Source organism: Anarrhichthys ocellatus, unplaced genomic scaffold (genome assembly GCF_004355925.1).
Source record: "Anarrhichthys ocellatus isolate YVR2014 unplaced genomic scaffold, GSC_Weel_1.0 scaffold76, whole genome shotgun sequence".
In the NCBI taxonomy this organism is placed as follows: Eukaryota; Metazoa; Chordata; class Actinopteri; order Perciformes; family Anarhichadidae; genus Anarrhichthys; species Anarrhichthys ocellatus.
The window spans coordinates 1083053-1103014 of record NW_022280106.1 but is presented as its reverse complement, the minus strand read 5'-3'; the positions used below and the strand labels follow the sequence as shown (position 1 = coordinate 1103014).

Here is a 19962-nt window from a genome sequence, read left to right as displayed (position 1 = left end):
CTTTGATGCTACCTAACACCTCTGCGAGACCCTAAAAAGAGCAACAGCAACGTTCTGTGGTTTGGGCATCTGGCTGACACTTACACATTGGATACTTTTAGGCATATTTGGGTTTTTGGTAAATATGACTAAATCTATGGTTTAAACACACTTATACTGCCATCTAGTGGTAGAACGGGTGAACACTTACTTTGCGTGTCCTTACCGGCTACACTCTGCGTTCACTAAATCAACACAATACAGTGGACAAAGAAATGTCAACAGCAACATTTATTTGAACACAAAAATGACTTTGATTAAACTATATCACGAATTGTATTGCATCAAACAATGTACCGATTCATCGAAAAGTTGATTCTTACTGTGTACATGGATACATGGAATTAAATCGCTACTACTGCTGCTAACACACTCCCATCGGCCCAGAATTATTTATTTATATTCATTATTATATAGGATTATTTATTTTTGTATTTTCTTCTAATGTTACCCTGGTATGTGCTTGCATCACAGACTACATAACGTTAAGCATTTCTTGCATAAGGTCATTATATTGCCTTCATTTTTATTTTGAAATATTCTTATTTCTGGGTTACATGTTGTGTTTTGTGTCTCGTTTTAAAGGAAAAAACAAAAAAGGAACGAAATTCGGCTCGTTTTTGAGTTTGGTTCTCTGGTTTTTCCGTTTTTGAATTTAGAAACCAAAAACGGAGAACGAGAACGAGAATACGTTTTTTCGACTGAACGGTAAAACAGACTATCAAAACGTACACGGACTGTACACGGACCATTCTAGGTTTTGAACTGTGGGGGCAGTGAAGCTCCACGCAGCCTCGAGGCAGCCGGAAACAGGAAGGAGAAGATGCAGAAGAAAAATAATAACAACAACATCGACATGGCTGCCGACAGCGATGTGAGTTTCTTTATCCGAGTAACTTCAACTCGTTGCAGGAGGTCTACGTAGTTGCCTTAACGTTCAACGTGAACCTGTTTCTTTGTCTTGCAGCCCGAGTCCGAGGTGTTCGAGATCACCGACTTCACCACCGCGTCCGAGTGGGAACGGTGAGCGAGCGTCTATCTGACGAGGACCACTGACAGTTTAGACTGTTATTACACACTAAGTTCTACTTATTATTATGAGTAGTTAGTATTATGAACTGCCACCATGACACACACACACACACACACACACACACACACACACACACACACACCACACACACACACACATATACGGGTTTTCCATGGTCCCGATCAGTCCGCTTCAGCTAACCCATGATGACATATCGTTCGGTTTTCTGACTCACTGTGGGTTGGAGCACACCTCTTCTACAACATGACCTCGCTGACCCACACAGACCCAGAACTGTGTTGGTCTGGCGTCTTCTCAAACAATCAACTGATTGTATCAAATCAGTTTCCGGAGTTTCATGCAGTTCAACTGAATTCATAGTGGTAGTTGAACCTCATCACTGTACTAGTTTTGAACCAGGATGTCCTGTATTGGTGTGCCAGTGTAGGGTTGGTGACCTGCAGCCCTGAGGTGTATAGGTTGGTGAATGAAGTGCAGTAGCAGTGCCGACTCCACGAGCAGACAGGTTACAACAGAGAGATAGGATGCCTCCAGCCACAGACTAGAGATAAGCCCTGCTCTGTCTCTATAAAGTGTATGGACCAACCATTTGACTAATTATAATGGGTGTAAACATGCATGCATTGTGTGCAACACATTTACAAGTGTTATAATTGGTTCTTTCAATTAAATTAAAGTTTGTATAGCACAATACCACAAATTCACCTCAGAGGTCTTTACAAGCTACGATATCCTCTGTCCTTGGACCCTCATATCAGAAAAGGAAAGATTTCTCCCCTAAAACATTTAACAGGGAAAAAAGGAAGAAACCTCAGGGAGAGCAACAGAGGAGGGATCCCTCTATCAGGATGGACAGAAGTGTGATGGATGTCATGTGTACAGAATGAACAACATAACAGACAACACATGATTATGATGAGAGTAGTAGTAGCATTAATATTAATAGAAAAATTATGACTACTAATAATAATAGAAATAATAGAATGAGAGAATAAAAGCAGTAATGGTAACATGACTGGCAGTCTAGGCCTATAGCAGCTTATCTAGGGGCTGGTCCAAACCTGAGCCATCCCTAACTGTAGGCCGGAGCCATCCCTAACTGTAGGCCGGAGCCATCCCTAACTGTAGGCCGGAGCCATCCCTAACTGTAGGCCGGAGCCAGCCCTAACTGTAGGCCGGAGCCAGCCCTTACTATCAGCATTATCAAAAAGGAAAGTCTTAAGCCTACTCTTAAATGTGGTGAGTGTGTCTGACCCCTGGACTGAAACGGGAAGCTGGTTCCACAGAAGAGGAGCTTGAAGTCTCTGGTTCACATTCTACGTTTTAAGACTCTAGGAACCACAAGTAACCCGGAATTCTAAGAGAGCAGCTCTCTAGTGGGGGTAATATGGTACTATAAGCTCCTGAAGATATGATGGTGCCTGACCAATTAGGGCTCTGTAGGTGAGGAGAATGAATTTAAATTATATTCTTGATTTTACAGGGAGCCAGTGCAGAGAAGCTAATACAGCAGTAATATGATCTCTTTTCTTAGTTTTTGTTAGTACACGAGCTGCAGCATTCTGGATCAACTGGAGAGATTTTAGAGACTTATTAGAGCAGCCTGCCAAAATTCTGCAATATTAAACTATAGCATGTAGTTTTATGATTATGTAGCCTTTCTACAAATGGAACCTCTGAGAGAGACTAATAACAAACAAGGACAAAATTACAAAAGGTATTATAAGCTATATGCCGGGTTGGTAGCTATGATATAACATTATAGTGTTTACTAAAGGATTATTTAACAGAACGCCTCAAGCAAAGAGAACGCTGCTATTTATTCAATAGCTGTTTATCAACTGTTCAGTACGGGTCTTGGAATTCATCTTCACAACCTGTAGCTACAACCTAAAACTTAGAGCTGAGCAGCAGAACATAAAAACGTGACTAAATACAAACAATGATTTTTATCACATGCCGTATTTTTCAGTTTTACATTCATTCAAAGATTTTCATGTTTCCCAATTCTTACTAAGAAACAAAGAAGCAAACAAAGTCTGAAATGTAACTTCAAAGTGATGCTGGCGTGCCTTTCTATAGATTGACTACTAACAATAGACAGGTGGACCAGCGGGTTTCACATTTAGTAGAATGATACATTATTCAGAACACATTTCTCTGTTATGTTCTAAAGCAATGCTTGATTCTGAATAGCACTCATTGATTCAAAGTACTTGACTGGCCCACTTGAGTATTTGTGCTTCTTATTGCGTAGTACCATCACCTGGTGAAACTGGTATATATAGTATACCATCAGTCCAACAGCCAAATATGGTCCACTTACAATGAAAAGCAGCAAATCCTCAGATTAGACGAGCTGGAACCAGAGAATGTTTAGCATTGTACTTGATAAATGCCTGAGATGATTTTTAGATTAACTTGCTGATTAATATTCTGACATGTTATTGGACCATTTGTTTCAGTGCTAAGTTATCACATGTCCAGTGTCGTTGTCCTTCAGGTCTGCAGTTTGTTTTCTTTTACAGACATGTCCTCGATCATTTTTGTGTTATTGATTTATGGTACAATATACAGACTTTTTGCTGACTTTGATATTGCCCATTGTGTTTACGTAAGAACGTCACCAACATGATAGCATCATAAACAGCAGAGACATTGCGCATTTTTGATCACATTTTTTTTTTATATATTGTTTTACTGTGTAGTTTTATTTTATTTGTGTTTATTTTAATATTTTTTTCACATTACAACTCCAATGTATGCATTTTCTAAAGAATTAAAAGTTCATTGCCCTTTGAAAGTGTGTACTTGCATTATTATGCTACTATATTAACATTACATCAGTGGCGTAGAATGGACTTAAAGCGACAGTAACGTTGTTTATTGCAGTTATTTGTGGGACAATATATCGTCCAACAAAAGCAATTGCTGTGACAGGCCATAGACTCAGTCACCATTGTGTTGCCTCATTCTGCACTAGATATTGACTCAGCAGACATTTATTTAAATGAGAATCTTGGAGATTATTACTGAAACAAAAGTCTGTTATCAATGCGTGCCAGAATAGACTACTGTGTTTATCCAACCAGCTGCTGACGCTCATTTGATCTACTTCAAGGTTCGTGTCCAGAGTGGAGGAAGTGCTAAATGACTGGAAGCTGATTGGGAACTGTGCAGGAAACTCGACCCCAGAGAAGGTATTGTACTCTGATGAAGCCATACTTATTTAGCTGAACAACACCAGTGAGCAGTATGCTGCCAATAGCTTCTTCACCTTCAGTCTGGTGTGATGCTTCATTATTTGATCACAGGGTGAATTCACCAGCGGCACCTGGGGGGAGAAGTCTCAGGATATTCAGTTTGCTGACTTTAAGTTCTACATAAGTCATTACTTCCTGAAACAAGAATGTGAGCAGGACAATGGGAAGGACCAGCTCGAGGAAGGTATGCGTATGTCGAATGTGCCGTAACATGGAAGACACCTGATGAGTTAATAGCAATGTTATAGCAGTTGCACTTTAAGTTAATGCTCACCGTTTTTTTCCTCACAATTCATTATCTATATATTCCCTGTTTCCCATGTAACTATAATGGCCTTACAGTATTAGTCAAAAGTTGAGAGGTGAGAGAATGCACACAACTCGTCCCTCTAACAGTGAGTGTGTGGCGTACCTCTTCTTGAGTCCAGATGCCTTCCCCTTGGCAATGCAGGACCTTCTGTGTATGAACAATGACTTCCCTCCTCGAGCCCACTGCCTGGTCAGATGGTGAGTTCTATCATTCATAAACGCGTTGACATTCAGTCCTAGTTGCTGTAAAATGTTTTACATGCAGAAGTTCAGCAATCAGATTTCAGCCAGACCCCAACCTTATTTTGGGACATGGCTTACTTGTTCCAACTGTAGCAAGATTCTGCTTCCTGTAATTTAGTTTATTTCGTCAAGCATTGACTGTCAGGACGGTGGGAGCACAGTTCTTCCTTCCATCGGTATGTGTCTGAATTTTACAGTCAACTTAGTGTCCTCGGTCATTTTTAATTGGATTATGAATTAAGTCGGCATTACTCATCGATGGCTGTTTCTCAACCAATCAGAGCTCTGATGGCAGGGTTAATAATGGGGACGTCATCTTCCTGTAATTAGTACATCAAATGTTTAATGAAATACTTTATAAGGCTTATGTTGACTAAGACTAAATATAAGCAAATACCATGCTTCTGAGATACAAACTGGTTGCAAAAGAAAGACCAGGTGTGAAATGATAAACCTGACCCGCCAGCTGGTTTGTTACACAGAACCATGTAAGAAGTCCTCATTGGAAACCGTTTGGAAAAGCCCGGGCACTTTCAACAAAGATGTGACAGATGATTGGATGAACCATCAGTCAATCAAACTCTTACTGAGGCCAGTCATGAGAAGATCTAGAAAAGCCTTCAGTGTCATTCTCTTCTTTCAATGTAGAAATACTCTCCAGTTCTGAGAGAACTGATGCTATAGCAGCAGCTACGCTAACCTCTTCAGGAGCCGCCATTGTTGTTTAGAACCAACAGTCTCCTCTTTGTGTCTTCACACACAACTGAGCCCGCCCCTAGCTGCCAGCAACTCCTCACAGGATGCTGATTGGTCTGTGCTCGGTCTTACTGGACACTAACACATTACTTGAAGCTAGATTTCAGTGTGATATGTGAACCTGCTTTTCATGTGATCTCCTCACATCCCATGAATCCAGCTGCAGTGTGAGGTCATTGAAAGATAGCTAGGTAGGGAAAATGTGATGCTGATTATGTTCTGCTGTAACTGTGCCTCCGATGACAGGTATGGTATACGAGAGTTTGTGGTCATCTCCCCTGGAACCAACTGCGAGGCGATCATCAGCGAGTCCAAATGCAATCTGCTTCTCAGCTCCATCGCCATCTCTCTGGCCAACAGTGGCAGGTGAGTGTTCATCACTCAGGGCAGTGGGCTGCTTTGCTCTCAAATGTTTGTCAGTTTTCTGTGTTAGTCCAATGTGGGAAGAGTAGTTCTAATTCTTACTGTGACACTACATACAACACACATGTTCTTACAATCTATCTAGCTCAGGGTTTGAGACAACAGACATACAAATCTGTTTCCTATTCTTTCACATCAAATGACACAGTGAGCTGTAAGTACTTTGATTAACTGTTACAATATTCGCCTTTTAGCTGCCAAGTCACAACATAATCCCCACAATTAGCCACATGATTGGTCGAGCCTCTGTGGGTTCCCACCCTGACTGGTCTGGCTCTTCAGGCACTGTCCTTTGTATGCCTTCAGTGACAGCCTCCGTCATAATGCCTCCAAACAACTCCAGCACATTTCTTCAAAAACATCAGCTTGAAGTGGTCAAAGGTCAAATGAGTTTTGGGCCATAACTCAAGAATTGATATGCTAATTGTGTCAATTCAACACAAATGACACAAACAACATGGATGTAAACTGTTACTGGTCTGGTTGGCGGAGACACTCATCCGTGAGCCGGTATTTGTTGTTTGTTTTAGTTTTAGATTATTAACTTGTTCAAATCTTGTCAGAAATCCCAGAATGCACAGCTGAAAGACCAGATTTGAATTTCTGACAACAGTGTTGAATATCTGAAAAAAAGTTGGAAAGTGAATCTCTGAAAGAAATGGTATTGAATGTGCAAAGGAAGTTTCAAATAGGACAGATTAGTAAAACTGAAAACATTACACTGTAAGAGTGAATTCATTATTCACTTCATTTAAGTCTTATGTTCAAATGTTTAATCGTACTTTCAAAATCATTAACAGTGATAATAACATGTGGGCGGTGTCCAACAGATGGAACACGTTCAGTTCTCCATTGTAATGCCTGCTCCTCTTTGTCTTGTGCTCTCAGCCAGGTGCCCATGTTTGTGCAGATCCAGCAGAAGTGGAGGCGGGTGTATGCTGGAGAGTGCCAGGGTCCAGGTGTGCGCACTGACTTTGAGATGGTCCACCTCCGTAAGGTGCCAAGCCAGTACAACCACCTGTCTGGCCTGCTTGACATCTTCAAGTCTAAGATCGTAAGTTTCTTCCATCGACTCGCTTCTTGGTTTATAAAATATCTAAAGTCAGCCGCGTGCTTTCTTCAAGACAGTCACACGGCTGAATGCATATTTCCATCATGGATCGCCATCACAAAAATATATATCACCCAATTTCACACCATCAGTTCATTCAATAATATAAAGTAAAACCAGAGTAACGATCTAAATACTTGACCACACACACATACACACATTATTTGCTGAACATACAAAGAGTACATTATTAGTTTCATTTTTATTGTATTTTTGTAGTGTGGCTGGCCTGACCCTCTTTATCTCACTATAGCTCATAAAAATAAATAATAGTAAGTCTAATAATTAAAGGTCGAGTGTGTAAGTTCAAGCAAGATTTATTGGCAGGAATGAAATATAATATTTTTAACTATGTTTTCATTAGTGAATAGTCAGCTGAAACTAAGAATTGTTGCGTTAACGTTACCGTAGAACATCGAGGACATCGAGGGAAATCTGGAGCTTCAGCTGCAAAAAAAAAGCAGACAATTTCGAATTTTTCTCCTTGGCTCTGGACGAGAGCTGCGATGTCCGCGATGGGCAATTATTTTTCCCCAAGGGGCCACATGAGAAACAGGGACTGTTGTGGAGGGCCGGACCAATAGCCTGAACTCAATCCTGCTCTATATTATTCCACCTCTTTATTAAAAGCAGTAAATTGTTTGGTTTTGATGAGCTGTGAGTGGTAAGAGTAAATGTTATGATCAGTGTTGGAATGTAACTAGTATATTTGCTTAAGTACTGTACTTATGTACAAATTCAATGTACTTTACTTGAGTATTTCTATTTATTCAACTGTGTACTTCCACTAAATCTCAGTGGGAAATATTGTAAGTTTAACTCCATTACATTTGTCTGCCAGCTTTAGTTACTAGTTATTTTGTACATTATAATTTTTCAAACCCTTCCTAACTCCCCAAACTGAACAACAGAGTATAAAATGAGTTAAAATGAGCTCCACCTTAAACATCTGCAGCAGGAATAATCCAAACAACATATACATTTGTAATATCCATATATAATAGTAAAACACTGACGGGAATCATGTTTTTGCAAAATTAGTACTTTTATTACTATAACTATTACTATACAAATGACCACTTTCTGTTTTTCAGTTCAGTGGAGAAATCTAGTCTTTGTTGGGCTTGAACGAGTGCACTGAAGTCAGGTTGAATGTGTGAGGTGAGATGTGAAGGACAGCTGACAGGTGATCGTCAGTGAGAGAGGATCTGGATTTGTTCAACTTCATCACAGAGAATGTTTGTTCACAGATGTAGGTTGATCCAAAGAGAACCAACATCTTCTGAGCATGTCTCCTCATGTGTGGAAAGTTCTCCTCTTTGAGAGAAGAATAAAAATCCAGCAGTGATACTGACTTAAAGTGCTCTGCAGTACTGCATCAGACTGTAGGTCAATGAGTTGGAGCTGAACATCACTGGGAGCATCATCCACACTGCACGTGAAGGGAGAAGAAATCATGTTTCACTCTCAACTGTTTTGAAGTCTTGAAATGGCCTTGTAAACTCACCATGCAGTGCCCCTAACATGGATGAGTACTTGTGGAGGTGATCAACTGCTGGTGTGGCTTCTTTCAGGGTTTGCAGGTGGGTGAGAGTGTTATCTGCATCTGGCTTGAAAGAAACTGCAACTTTGTCATGAAAGCCTTCACCAGGCTGTACATGTGATGTGCAGAGAGGCCCTTACCTTGCAGTTTGGTATTCAGATCATTCATTAGTGCAGTCACATCAACAGCAAATGCACAATCTGTCATCCAGTTTACATCGGAGAGCTCTGGGATGTCCTTGCCTTTCTTCTCACAAAACTCTCGAATCTCTGCTCTCAGGTCCTGAACTCTTTTAAGCACTTTGCCCAGGCTGAGCCACTGACAGCTGTGTTCAGTCTCACGCTCCTCCAAGAGTGCAACAAACTGTCTGTGATTCAATGCTCGTGTCCGGATGAAGTTAACTATTTTAGTTACAACATCAATAACGTCGTTAAGTTTTAGCACTGATTTACACAACACATTCTGATGTATAATACGATGCAAGAATACACATTTCAGTTCTGGGTTTATTTCAGTCACTTTATCTTGCATCCGCTTTAAAAGTCCGACATTTTTCCCCGTCAGATTTGGACAACCATCGGTTGTGACACATGCCAGTTTGTCCCATTTCAGTCCCAGCTTGTGGGAGCATGCATTTACTTCCGTGAACAAATCACTCCCCGCCGTCGTCCCTTTCATTGACTGCATTGCTGCCAGCTCCTCTGTAATCTCGAAGTCTTTCGTTATCCCACGTACAAAGATGAGTAACTTGGCTGTGTCGCGGACATCGCAGCTCTCGTCCAGAGCCAAGGAGAAAAATTCGAAATGGTCTGCTTTTTTTTTTTTGCAGCTGAATCTCCAGATTTCCCTCTGATGTCCTCGATCCTCCTCGTTACGGTGCGCCTGGAGAGCTGCACATTCTCTAATGCGTCTGGGGGCATAGTAGTGCAGCAGAGTCCACCAAACACTCTTTGATAAACTCCCCATCAGAGAATGGCTTACTGTTTTTTGCAATTTTGTGGGATATCACAAAGCTGGTCTTGGCGGCCGCATCCTTGGATGTGTGAAGCTTGGTAAAAAGGCCTTGTTGCTTTTGCAGCTTAGCTAGCAAAGCCTCAGACGTCCGTACCCGCTCTGCATCAGTCAAGTTTTCGTATTTCTCCGCGTGTTTCTTCTCGTAATGACGATTCAAATTGTAATCCTTGCAACACTGCGACTTGTTCTCCACAAACTAAGCACACGGCTTTACCTTTGACTTCAGTAAAAAAACACTTTAAAGTCCATGTTTTGTTAAAAACTCTACACTCTGTGTCAGTCTTTCTTTTTTTAACACAAGCTGACATTTGTGAGGGCTAACGGCTAACTCACATCTTAAACGCAGTTCGCCAACACATTGCAGTGACGCGGCTGCTACACGTTCACTAACATACGTACATTGAGAAGAAAAAAAACAACAAAAGTCGCCTTCAAAATAAATGCAATGCAGCTCTATTCTGTGCATGATGTACACTTATTTACGTTTTATTCCTAATTTCCCAATGACATCCCGTGGGCCGTACAATGCCCAGGTCTGCCTTAGAATGAGCCCCTCACATCTACATAGGGAGTGGGTCCTCCTCAGAGTCGGCCATGTTTCTACAGGAGCCCTGAACGGACAAACCAAACACTTGCTCTAGAGATACTTTCATGTGTTTATGTTACCTGAAGGCCACCGTGGTTCTCTACACACTTGGCAAGGGAGGGGTATTCAGTTGGTTGTAATCTGCAAACCCACCACTAGATGGCACAGAATCTTACACACCGCCCATTTAAGGCTTTAAATATTTATCGGCTTTAAATATTAGGACGGACACACACACATCAGCAGAAGTAGGGATTCATAAGATGACAATACAACATCTGAAATAGTTCTCTTTCTCTGTTGAGCAAAAACATCTGAACAGATCTGAAGCTCAACTCTGATTATGTTATATAGTTTTCTATAAATAGTAAACTTCTGATCAACCCATATCATTTTCAGCCTTAAAATAACAACTTCCGGTTAAGGGACACCCACTTCTGCTTTAAACTCCGCCCATTCCAAGTAAGGGTACGGATACAGATAATTCAGTTGGTTGAACAGATGCAGATGCTGGTGTACTCGTTCATCACTAATCTTTTCCTTCCGTTTTTGTCCTCAGGGTTGTACCCTGACCCCTCTGCCACCAATCAACATCGCCATCCGTTTCACCTACATTCTCCAGGACTGGCAGCAGTATTCGTGGCCACAGCAGCCTCCAGGTGGGCTCATGCGCAACAGAGGAGGATGTGGTTACACGTTACCAAATAATCTCATGATTGTTGCAATAATCATCATTTAATAATGTCTACATTTGCTTCACATTGATGTATTAACTCCTTTGTATTCAGTAGATGTTGGTGTAAGTGAACTTTGTGTCTTCATGTCACACCTTTGTTTTTCACTTAAATGTTTTGATATGATTTTTATTTATGTTTTTAAACTCTCTAATTTAATTTTGGCCAACACCTCCACAAACAGCCACAAAGGTGTTGCAGGCATAGTGTCCTAAATAATTCCCTCGTTCACTCATTCACTGTTTCCTACACTCAGTGGTTTACTCTATAATCTATGTTGATGTTTGAGATGGTCATTAACAGGGCCGTGCTGGTATACTGGCTGGTTAAAAGTATACATTTTTTGTTTTGCTCTACACAACTTTCATCAGGTACATTAACAAGCATGACAACAGCTTCTTATTTATAGCAGTAGATACTGCATAAGTTATCCAGTCAGACAAATACACCTTCAACACATCACTCGGTCAAAAGGTTAGAAAAAGACCACACTAGTCAAATGAGTGCATTACAACATCCATGTAACGACTTCAGAGCGTACAGAAAGCACAGTATTGAAAAACACGAGTTCAAGGAGAGACTATTCATAATGTTGACTTCAGAATGGAGCTAACCAGACAAAGACACTGAATACCCAGATGTGCTTTAGTAGTACTACGAGTAGCTGTAAATAAACGATACCGTCACATAAATGAGTTCATCGCCAGCATAAGCAAGACCACAAGCAGTTTCATGCTGCTCGTCACTTTTGGATGACTACAGTTGTGTGTTTTGTTTGGCTCTCTGCAGACTTTGACACACTCCTTGGAGGTGAGGTGGGAGGGGTGGAGTTTGGGAAGCTTCCATTTGGAGCCTGCGAAGAGCCAATCAGGTAAAGGCACTGTAACTCAGATAAACGGTACATTCCAGAAAACTCACAGTACATTATAAACAACTGAAATGGATCTGAATAAACATAAGAATGAATTGTTATACAATGAGTCTCTAGATCTCTGTGCAAAACAAAATGAATTACTTTGTCTCTGTTTATGGATCTTTTAGTGAGCTTCATCTTGCAACCACTTGGCCTCACCTGACGGAAGGCATAGTTGTGGATAATGATGTGTACAGGTAAGGTGTTCTGGATTCTCTATCTGGACTGTGTCTGCCTCCACAGTAACGCCCTGTTTTCATAGATAAATAGATGGATACTTTATTTGCTTGTCCTAGCAGCGGTACATGAAGAATATTTTCTTAGCCTATTTGCGGTCCAACAGTTGCTGCCTGCTGTTAAAAAAGGAGCTCCTCCCACCCAGGAGGCAACCTCCGGTTCTGCAGAGTGAAGCCGATGCGGAAGTGTCTTAAAGCTGCATTCTCTCTAATGACCACCAGGGGGCGACTCCTCTGGTTGTATAGAAGTCTATGAGAAAATGACTCTACTTCTCTCTTGATTTATTACCTCAGTAAACATTGTAAACATGAGTTTATGGTCTCAATCTCTAGTTTCAAGTCTTCTTCAATACAGCATGATGTTCATTTAGTACATTATGGTCCATTTAGAGTCAAACAGACCATAAAGCAGGGGATGCTTTAGGGCGGGCTCACTGTGATTGACAGGTCTACCAGAGACGTATACGCCGTCTCTACGTCACTCCCCCTCAGTCCAAATTCATCGGTTGCAAAAAGATGGCGACGGCCAAATCGCTGAACTGGAGGCTTCATAACGTCCACAAACCAATGGGTGACGTCACCATGACTACGTCCACTTCTTACATACATTCTATGGTCCCGCTAGGGCAGGAACTGATGAAGCTCCCAGACAAAAACAGTGTCTCAAACACCAGGAGCACAAGAAGAACTAGTCAAGTGCATAATGGTGGTTCTGTGCTGCTAGCGAAACGAAACAAACTGCCCTAGAACTAAAACATATTACAATAACAAACAAAGACATGACACTTATTCATGCTGTTCTTTCAAAGATCTCATATTGTTTACTCTGGAAATATTGTGACCTTGCTCTATTTAAACTCAAAGGAAAACTTTGTAAATGTACAATGCTGTCCTACTGTGGCTGTCCTATGGGAACATGGTGAGTGTCACTTTGCGTGATAAATGAACGTTGTAACAGCCACAGCATATGATGACCTGTCAGCCATCTAGTCAGTAGGTCTGACACAGTGTTTTCTCAAAGCAATTTTTCATGGGCTTCAACCAAAATTAGTCAACAACATACACAAAAACAAAAGTATTTTTTAACCAAATATGCTCCCTCTCTTTGTGTGACCCGGCAGTGACCTTGACCCACTCCAAGCTCCTCACTGGTCCGTCCGAGTCAGGTCAGCTGAAAACCCTCAGTGTCTAATGGGTAAGATGAAACCCTTGATGTCCAGTAGATATTCTTTCCTGTAAAAAGATGTTTCACATAATCCTGTTTAAAGAATGTTTTAGGTTAGGAAGTGTTCTTACCCTGACTTCTTCGAAGACATTGAAGTACTCCAGCAACTAAGGAGGTTCAGTAGGAAGTGGAATGAGCTCTGTCCTATCACCTGTTTTCCCCTTGTTGTGATTCATATATAGTTTTTACTTAGTATAACCTGACAAACATGACATGCACTACTGAATTAACCTTTTAGTAGTAGCCCTAGTAGTCTGATGAGTTCCACTGGTGTCGGACACGAAGGCCGTAACTTATTAAATCTTTAGAATTCATTTAGTATCCCAGTTCCCAGCCCGACTGGAGTAGCTGGACCACAAAAGTCATCCAACTTTGGGCAACTGCTCTTTATGTTGTAATTTACAACAGCAGTGGCAGCAAAGTTATGTTCTTTTGATAGCAGCACACCTCTGTTGTTGGGCAGTGGAGGACGCCAGCCTCTGTTGTCTCCACTGGATGTCCCCTCCAAACTTGTCATTTGTGCTCCTTTTTATATCCACTTCACGTCCTACCCAGTGGCCTTTTTCAGGTGTAAAAGAATGTTGGGGCAACAGCTACTTTGGACAGATGCAAAATCAGTCAGTTTTAGAATATAAGCAGTATAATTGGTGCAAAGAATGTTGGAAGGATTTGACCCATTCTTATCTTCCCATGCAGGCGACTTGCTGACAGAGTTCTTTAAGCTCTGCTGTAGGAAGGAGTCTTCAGAAGAGATTCTGGGAAGAGGATTGGCTGAAGACGAGGGCAAAGGTCAGGTTACTGGCTGCACTGATAGCTGCACAAACACTGAAATGTTTGCCTAGAGCCTCTTATTACTCATCTATACAAATCAAAAGATGCAATATACAAATACACAATTTATACAGTATCAAATATTAGACGGTATCTGTGTGATTGTAAATATCTGCTGTTTTTTCCTTGCAGAAAATAGTGACATCAGCTCTGCTTTATCGAAGCTGACGGAGCCGACAGCAACAGTGCCAATCTCCAAACTGTCTGTCTCCAATATGGTGCACAGCGCCCGCAAGCACATCCGACGCCACAGACGCATTGATGAGTCACCACTCAACACTGATATACTCAACTCTATCCTTCTGGTAAGGGTTTATTACTGCATTTGGGCTAGTAATATTATTACATTACTAAAAAAGTATTCAAATCATTTTCATTTGCTTATCCGGGACCGGGTCACAACGTTTTCCAGCTCTTCCTGAGGAACCCCGAGTTGTTCTGATTTTTGCCGCTTGTATCCGCAGTCTCATTCTTTTGGTCACTAGCCAAAGCTCATGACCAGGTGAGGGTCGGAACATAGATGGATTGGTAAATAAAGAGCTTTGTCTTTAGGCTCCGCCTTCACCACAACAGTCTGGTGCAACGCCGGCATCACTGCTGATGCTGCACCAAGCGTTCTGTCCATCTCACGCTCCATTTTACCCTCACTCGTGAACAAGACCCATAGATGCATGATCTCCTTTCGCTTGGGGCAGTAACCCACTCCCAACCCAGAGGCAATAAGCCTCAGACTTGAAGGTACTGACTCTAATCCCTACCGCTTTACAGTCAGGCTCGTAGCAGTGACCCCGGTACCCCGTATTCCCATAGGACTTCCCGGGGGAAACTGTCATAAGCCGTCACCAAGCCTACACACATGTAGACAAGATGGGCAAATTCCCATGAACCCCCAGCAGCCCTGCAAGGGTATAGAGCAATATTCAGCAAGGTCCAGTTAGAGAGAGTTTCCTCATTAAAGGTCCAGATCATCACAATAATGTCTAACTTGTTCTATGATTTAGTTCCATCTATAAGAAAGTAGCCAACAGTTGTATTAACGTCTGTATGTAGTCAACAACGGACTGTCAAATTAAATAAACATTCAATTAAATAATATCTCAACAATATTTATTATTACAGATTACAAATTTAACTGGATGCATTATAGATAATACAAACTCTAATAATAAATAAATGTTGTTCTCTGGTTAAGCTGTCCACATTTCTCTTTTTCGAGCATGTCAATAACTTCTCTGACTCACATACTTTTTCCAACTGTTGAGTCTCTCTCTGTCTCTGCTGTGTGTGTGAATATCTCACTCGAGTCGAGGGCGACGCTTATCGTAATACACATATGTGATTGGCCGAGTAGCATCACGTGAGATGGTTTACAACATATATAAGCCGAGCGGTCGGTGTGCTTCCTGGAGCCCAGTCCGACACTCATGGATTGGCCTTTTGTAAATGTATTATTGAATTGCACATTTATATTTCATGTTTATGTGTTTTGTTTCTTGTCTCAGTATCTTTTCCCAGATGCTGCTGTGGAGAAGTCATCAGAGAATAGCAAGAATAAAACTGCTCAGTCAAACTCCTGTGGGAAAGATGAGCAAAATAAACACTCTGACTACGTAAGTGAACCCCTTTACCACTAACACACTGACAATTTGACTGGGCCAGCCAGCCTGTTTGGAATAATACATTGTTCATGTAACATTTACGATCAAACACTGCAGAACCATAAAAATAACTACAATTACTGTTAAACCATTATAACCTATCAAACATTGGAAAATACTACACTAAAATGACAATAACACGATATTGTGCAAACCTTTGGGAAAAGTGTCCCAATTAATGTGCAATCACCACAATGAATATTGCATACAGTACAATAGTCATGATTCTGCTGTATCAAAATAATCCCCAGTGGTGTTAGAAGAGTTGAAAAGGAGGCTCCAGGAGTTCTACACCTCTCGTGATGTGGTGTCAGGGTGCCACTGTGCATTCTCTTCTGATTGTGGATAGTCATTATGAGTTAAATGTTTGCTTTAAAAAAAAAAAAAAAAAAAAAAAAAGAAGTATTTCCTTACAATTGATTCCTATTCTGAATGAACCTTTTCATACATGCGTATCCATCGTTCCCCCTGTATCCAGAACCTTTTCCTCCAGCTGAAGTCCGCCCCCAGCGACAGTCTGACCTACCGGCTGGCTCTGTGTGCGTGTCTGGTCAACTATAACCATGGCGGGGTGCGTGCTGTTGCCCACCTCTGGCAGGAGTTTGTCCTAGAGCTGCGCTACCGCTGGGAAAACAACCACTTCATCTACGGGTGGGTTCGACTCTCTTGGGCTGCTCGTAGGCCTGTTTGGAAAGAGCTAAAGGCATCGCACCTCTCAGATGGTTTCACATTTGAGGATCCACATCTTAACATACATAGCCACACCCACCTAGTAACCTGTCCAATACACAAGAAGAAGCTGTCACTGTTGTGATGTTGATCCTCTTAACTCAAATGTAGATTGCATTTACAACACACACTGATAAAGTACAGAAACCCAAGTGAAAGGCTTCTAAGATACAAACCACATGTACGGTCATTGTCATTTCAACGTTGTACTAGTTGAAGCTATTTAAGAAGTAGTTGATGTCATGTTCTCTCATATGGACCTCATCTTCTCCTTCTGCTCCCTGACCTGCAGACTGGCTGGTGGACCTCCTGATCTTCGCTGTTGTCTTTTGCACCAGAAGCTCCAGGTAGAGAGTGATACAAAACCCACAGTGTGTTTGAGCCAGAAGGTCAGATGAAATCATTCAAAAATACACAAGACAAATGAAGGTACAAAAGGTAATTAAGATTATTTGTTGGGGGCAATGGGAAATTATAAAAATAATATATTAAATATTGACTTTAATAAATACTAAAGTTCCTTGGGGCACCAGAGAAAACTGATCTAGTCTCATTAATGGTTTTCCCTGAATGTTGGGTATTTCAATTAGAATCATCAAAATAAAGGGCAAAGTAGTTCAATCATGTATGTATATATCCAGCAGTAATCTGATTATAATAATGTTTATATCACCAATGAAGTAACAGTACGTTGAAGGTAATTTGGGGGAGAGTTTGATGCAGAAGAGGCTGGCTTCAACACAACATTCAGGCAAAAACAACCAGGATCACAATATAAAACGAACATACAGACAATAATATGTCAGCCGAACAAATGAGCATGCAGTCTCAGCCACCATTCTAAATGGCTACCCAAATACATCAGAAGCTAGTCATTTATTTTATACAATAATTATCCATGTAAATGCAACAACTGTAAAACTGCAAAAACAAAAGTGTCGATTAGATTAGATTAGTTGAATAGAAACGTTGCATTTAGTTTGTCACAGTACTTAACATTGCACAATAACGCAATGTTAAGTACTGTGATATGAGGACAAGTAGTAGTAGTAGTTCTGTGGGAAAAGCAATCGTGCTAACATGAACTGAGAAGTGTACCAGAAGTCTCAACTCTCATTCAGGCCAACTGACTTAATGCACACATAAATCCATCCATCCTGTCTGAATGAAGCTGTGAGTAACATTAATGTCTGAATGACAACAAGCCATCCCTTTAACAGAGCGATGAAGACAGCAATGTTAAGTATTCTGTGTCTGAAAAGGGCTTATGTTCCTGTGTAGATGCTGAACTGCTGCATCGAGAGGAAGAGGGCGAGAGATGAAACTCGCAAGGTGCTGGAGGGGAGCAGAGAGAGAGAGCGCAGGGTGTCCCCTCCGGAGTCCGCAGCGGCAACAACGACTGCATCCGGCTCGACGAGGGAGGTGTCTCCGGGGAAATCCTGGGACTCGTGGAGCGACAGCGAGGAGGAGTTCTTTGAGTGCATGAGTGACCAGGGGGAGATAGAGGCAGAGAAGGATGGCAGTAAAAGTAAAGCAGAGGGAAGGCTTCATCCCTACAACAACGTGACTCTACTGAACTCCACGGAGCCTCTCTACATTCCTGTCACACAGGTCAGGACCTCTGTCCCTCTCATTCACACACATGTTCATGAAGGAAATAAATGTCCAACAGTTATTTATCAATACAGATGTAATATGTACAGTAGCACTTATTATTAATGTACTACTATGTTCCAAATATAACGTGTTGAGAGAAAAAAAAGCCACTTGCATAGAAGTTATAAAAAGAAGATGGCTGTTTTGGATATTTGTTACATTTGTTAATAAGTTATAGGGTTAGATAAGACTTGACTCTATGTTTTATGTATTATTTCACAATTGGTAATATCCCCTTTAAGGCCATATACAGTAGTGCTTTAGTTAGAGTAAACACACCTCCGATACATTTCTGAGAAAAATTCTGATATTTTTTAGTTTTTAGTTTTTCACTTTGTCATGGTCCGGCTCTAGAACCACAACAAAACGTCACGGAAACTCAGGCACGGACCTTAAACAAAGAAAATACCTTTATTAGCAAAAGGCCAGGACATTTCAAAGTGCAACACAGAAGAGCATTCTCGCAGAATGCCAGACGGTGTAACTGCTGCTGCCAGACACTCCGTGTAGCACACCAGGTGTGTCAGGGGAAGAAACCAGCACTTCCTCCGGATGGGGCAGGTCTTGTAGGGCGAAGGCCGTGGCCAGCTGCCTCCAATCTTCCTGATGTCCCTCTAACGATCCAGGAACACTGAAAGATAGACACTCCCTGGCAGAGGCCCTGGGCTGTCACACTTTCTCTAAATGAATGCTGATTGGTCAAGATTTTAGCTACAATTTAAGAAAAGAAAATGGGAAGAAGGGCAAGTCACTGAAATCGCTTTGTTCATATGAAAAGCTTGGAGATAGGTCACTGATCAGTTTTCCAGAGTTGCTGCTCTATACTGGCCTCCACCCAGCAGAACCACATCAATCTGGATTAATATGCATCAACAATCAGAAAATGTGTCCATGATGAGGTCCCAAAGACAAAAACTGGTTATTAGACTTCCTCACACACAGACCCCGGCACCTCCTCCACTCTAGTGTTGAACATCAACATATGTAATGACGTAAGTTTATTACAGCCGCATGTTATGTGAGGTATGGAAACTCTGTGTGTGTTTTTTTGTTTGTTTGTTTGTTTGTCAGGAACCTGCTCCCATGACAGAGGATCTGTTAGAGGAGCAGTCAGAAGTTCTGGCCAAACTGGGCACGTCAGCTGAAGGAACCCACCTCCGTGCCCGGATGCAGAGTGCCTGTCTGCTCTCTGACATGGAGTCCTTTAAGGTGAACCAGGAAGAAATGCACACATTCACTGCTTATTTACTGTCAGCCTGTGTGTCCTGCCCAGCCAGTCAATTCAAGTTTAAACTACAACACAAGCTTTCCATTAATCATAAGGATATATATGTATATACTGTATGTATGTATGTGTATATATATATATATATGTATGTATGTATGTGTATATATATATATATATGTATGTATGTATATATGTATGTATATATATATGTATGTGTATATATATATGTATGTGTGTATATATATATATATATGTGTAGATATATATATGTATGTGTATATATATATGTATATATATATATGTATGTATGTATGTATGTATGTATGTATGTATGTGTATGTATGTATGTATGTATGTATGTGTATATATATATGTATGTATATATGTATATATATGTATGTATATATGTAT

General features: G+C 41.1%; 1 protein-coding gene across 1 annotated transcript in view; it reads left to right on the top strand.

Annotated features, from left to right (window-relative positions):
* Positions 1-851: 851 nt before the first annotated feature.
* Positions 852-19962, top strand: part of rab3gap1 (RAB3 GTPase activating protein subunit 1) — a 54751-nt gene continuing 35640 nt past the window's right edge. Inside the window, exons 1-18 of the mRNA XM_031873899.1 lie at positions 852-913; positions 1007-1062; positions 4215-4293; positions 4408-4540; positions 4785-4863; positions 5911-6030; positions 6976-7141; positions 10901-11000; positions 11865-11946; positions 12117-12185; positions 13346-13419; positions 14146-14238; positions 14413-14585; positions 15783-15890; positions 16417-16589; positions 16960-17014; positions 17949-18278; positions 19395-19655. Coding sequence (XP_031729759.1) covers positions 863-913; positions 1007-1062; positions 4215-4293; positions 4408-4540; positions 4785-4863; positions 5911-6030; positions 6976-7141; positions 10901-11000; positions 11865-11946; positions 12117-12185; positions 13346-13419; positions 14146-14238; positions 14413-14585; positions 15783-15890; positions 16417-16589; positions 16960-17014; positions 17949-18278; positions 19395-19655 — 2202 coding nt within the window. The 5' untranslated portion in view covers positions 852-862. The remainder of the gene's footprint in view (positions 914-1006; positions 1063-4214; positions 4294-4407; positions 4541-4784; positions 4864-5910; positions 6031-6975; positions 7142-10900; positions 11001-11864; positions 11947-12116; positions 12186-13345; positions 13420-14145; positions 14239-14412; positions 14586-15782; positions 15891-16416; positions 16590-16959; positions 17015-17948; positions 18279-19394; positions 19656-19962) is intronic.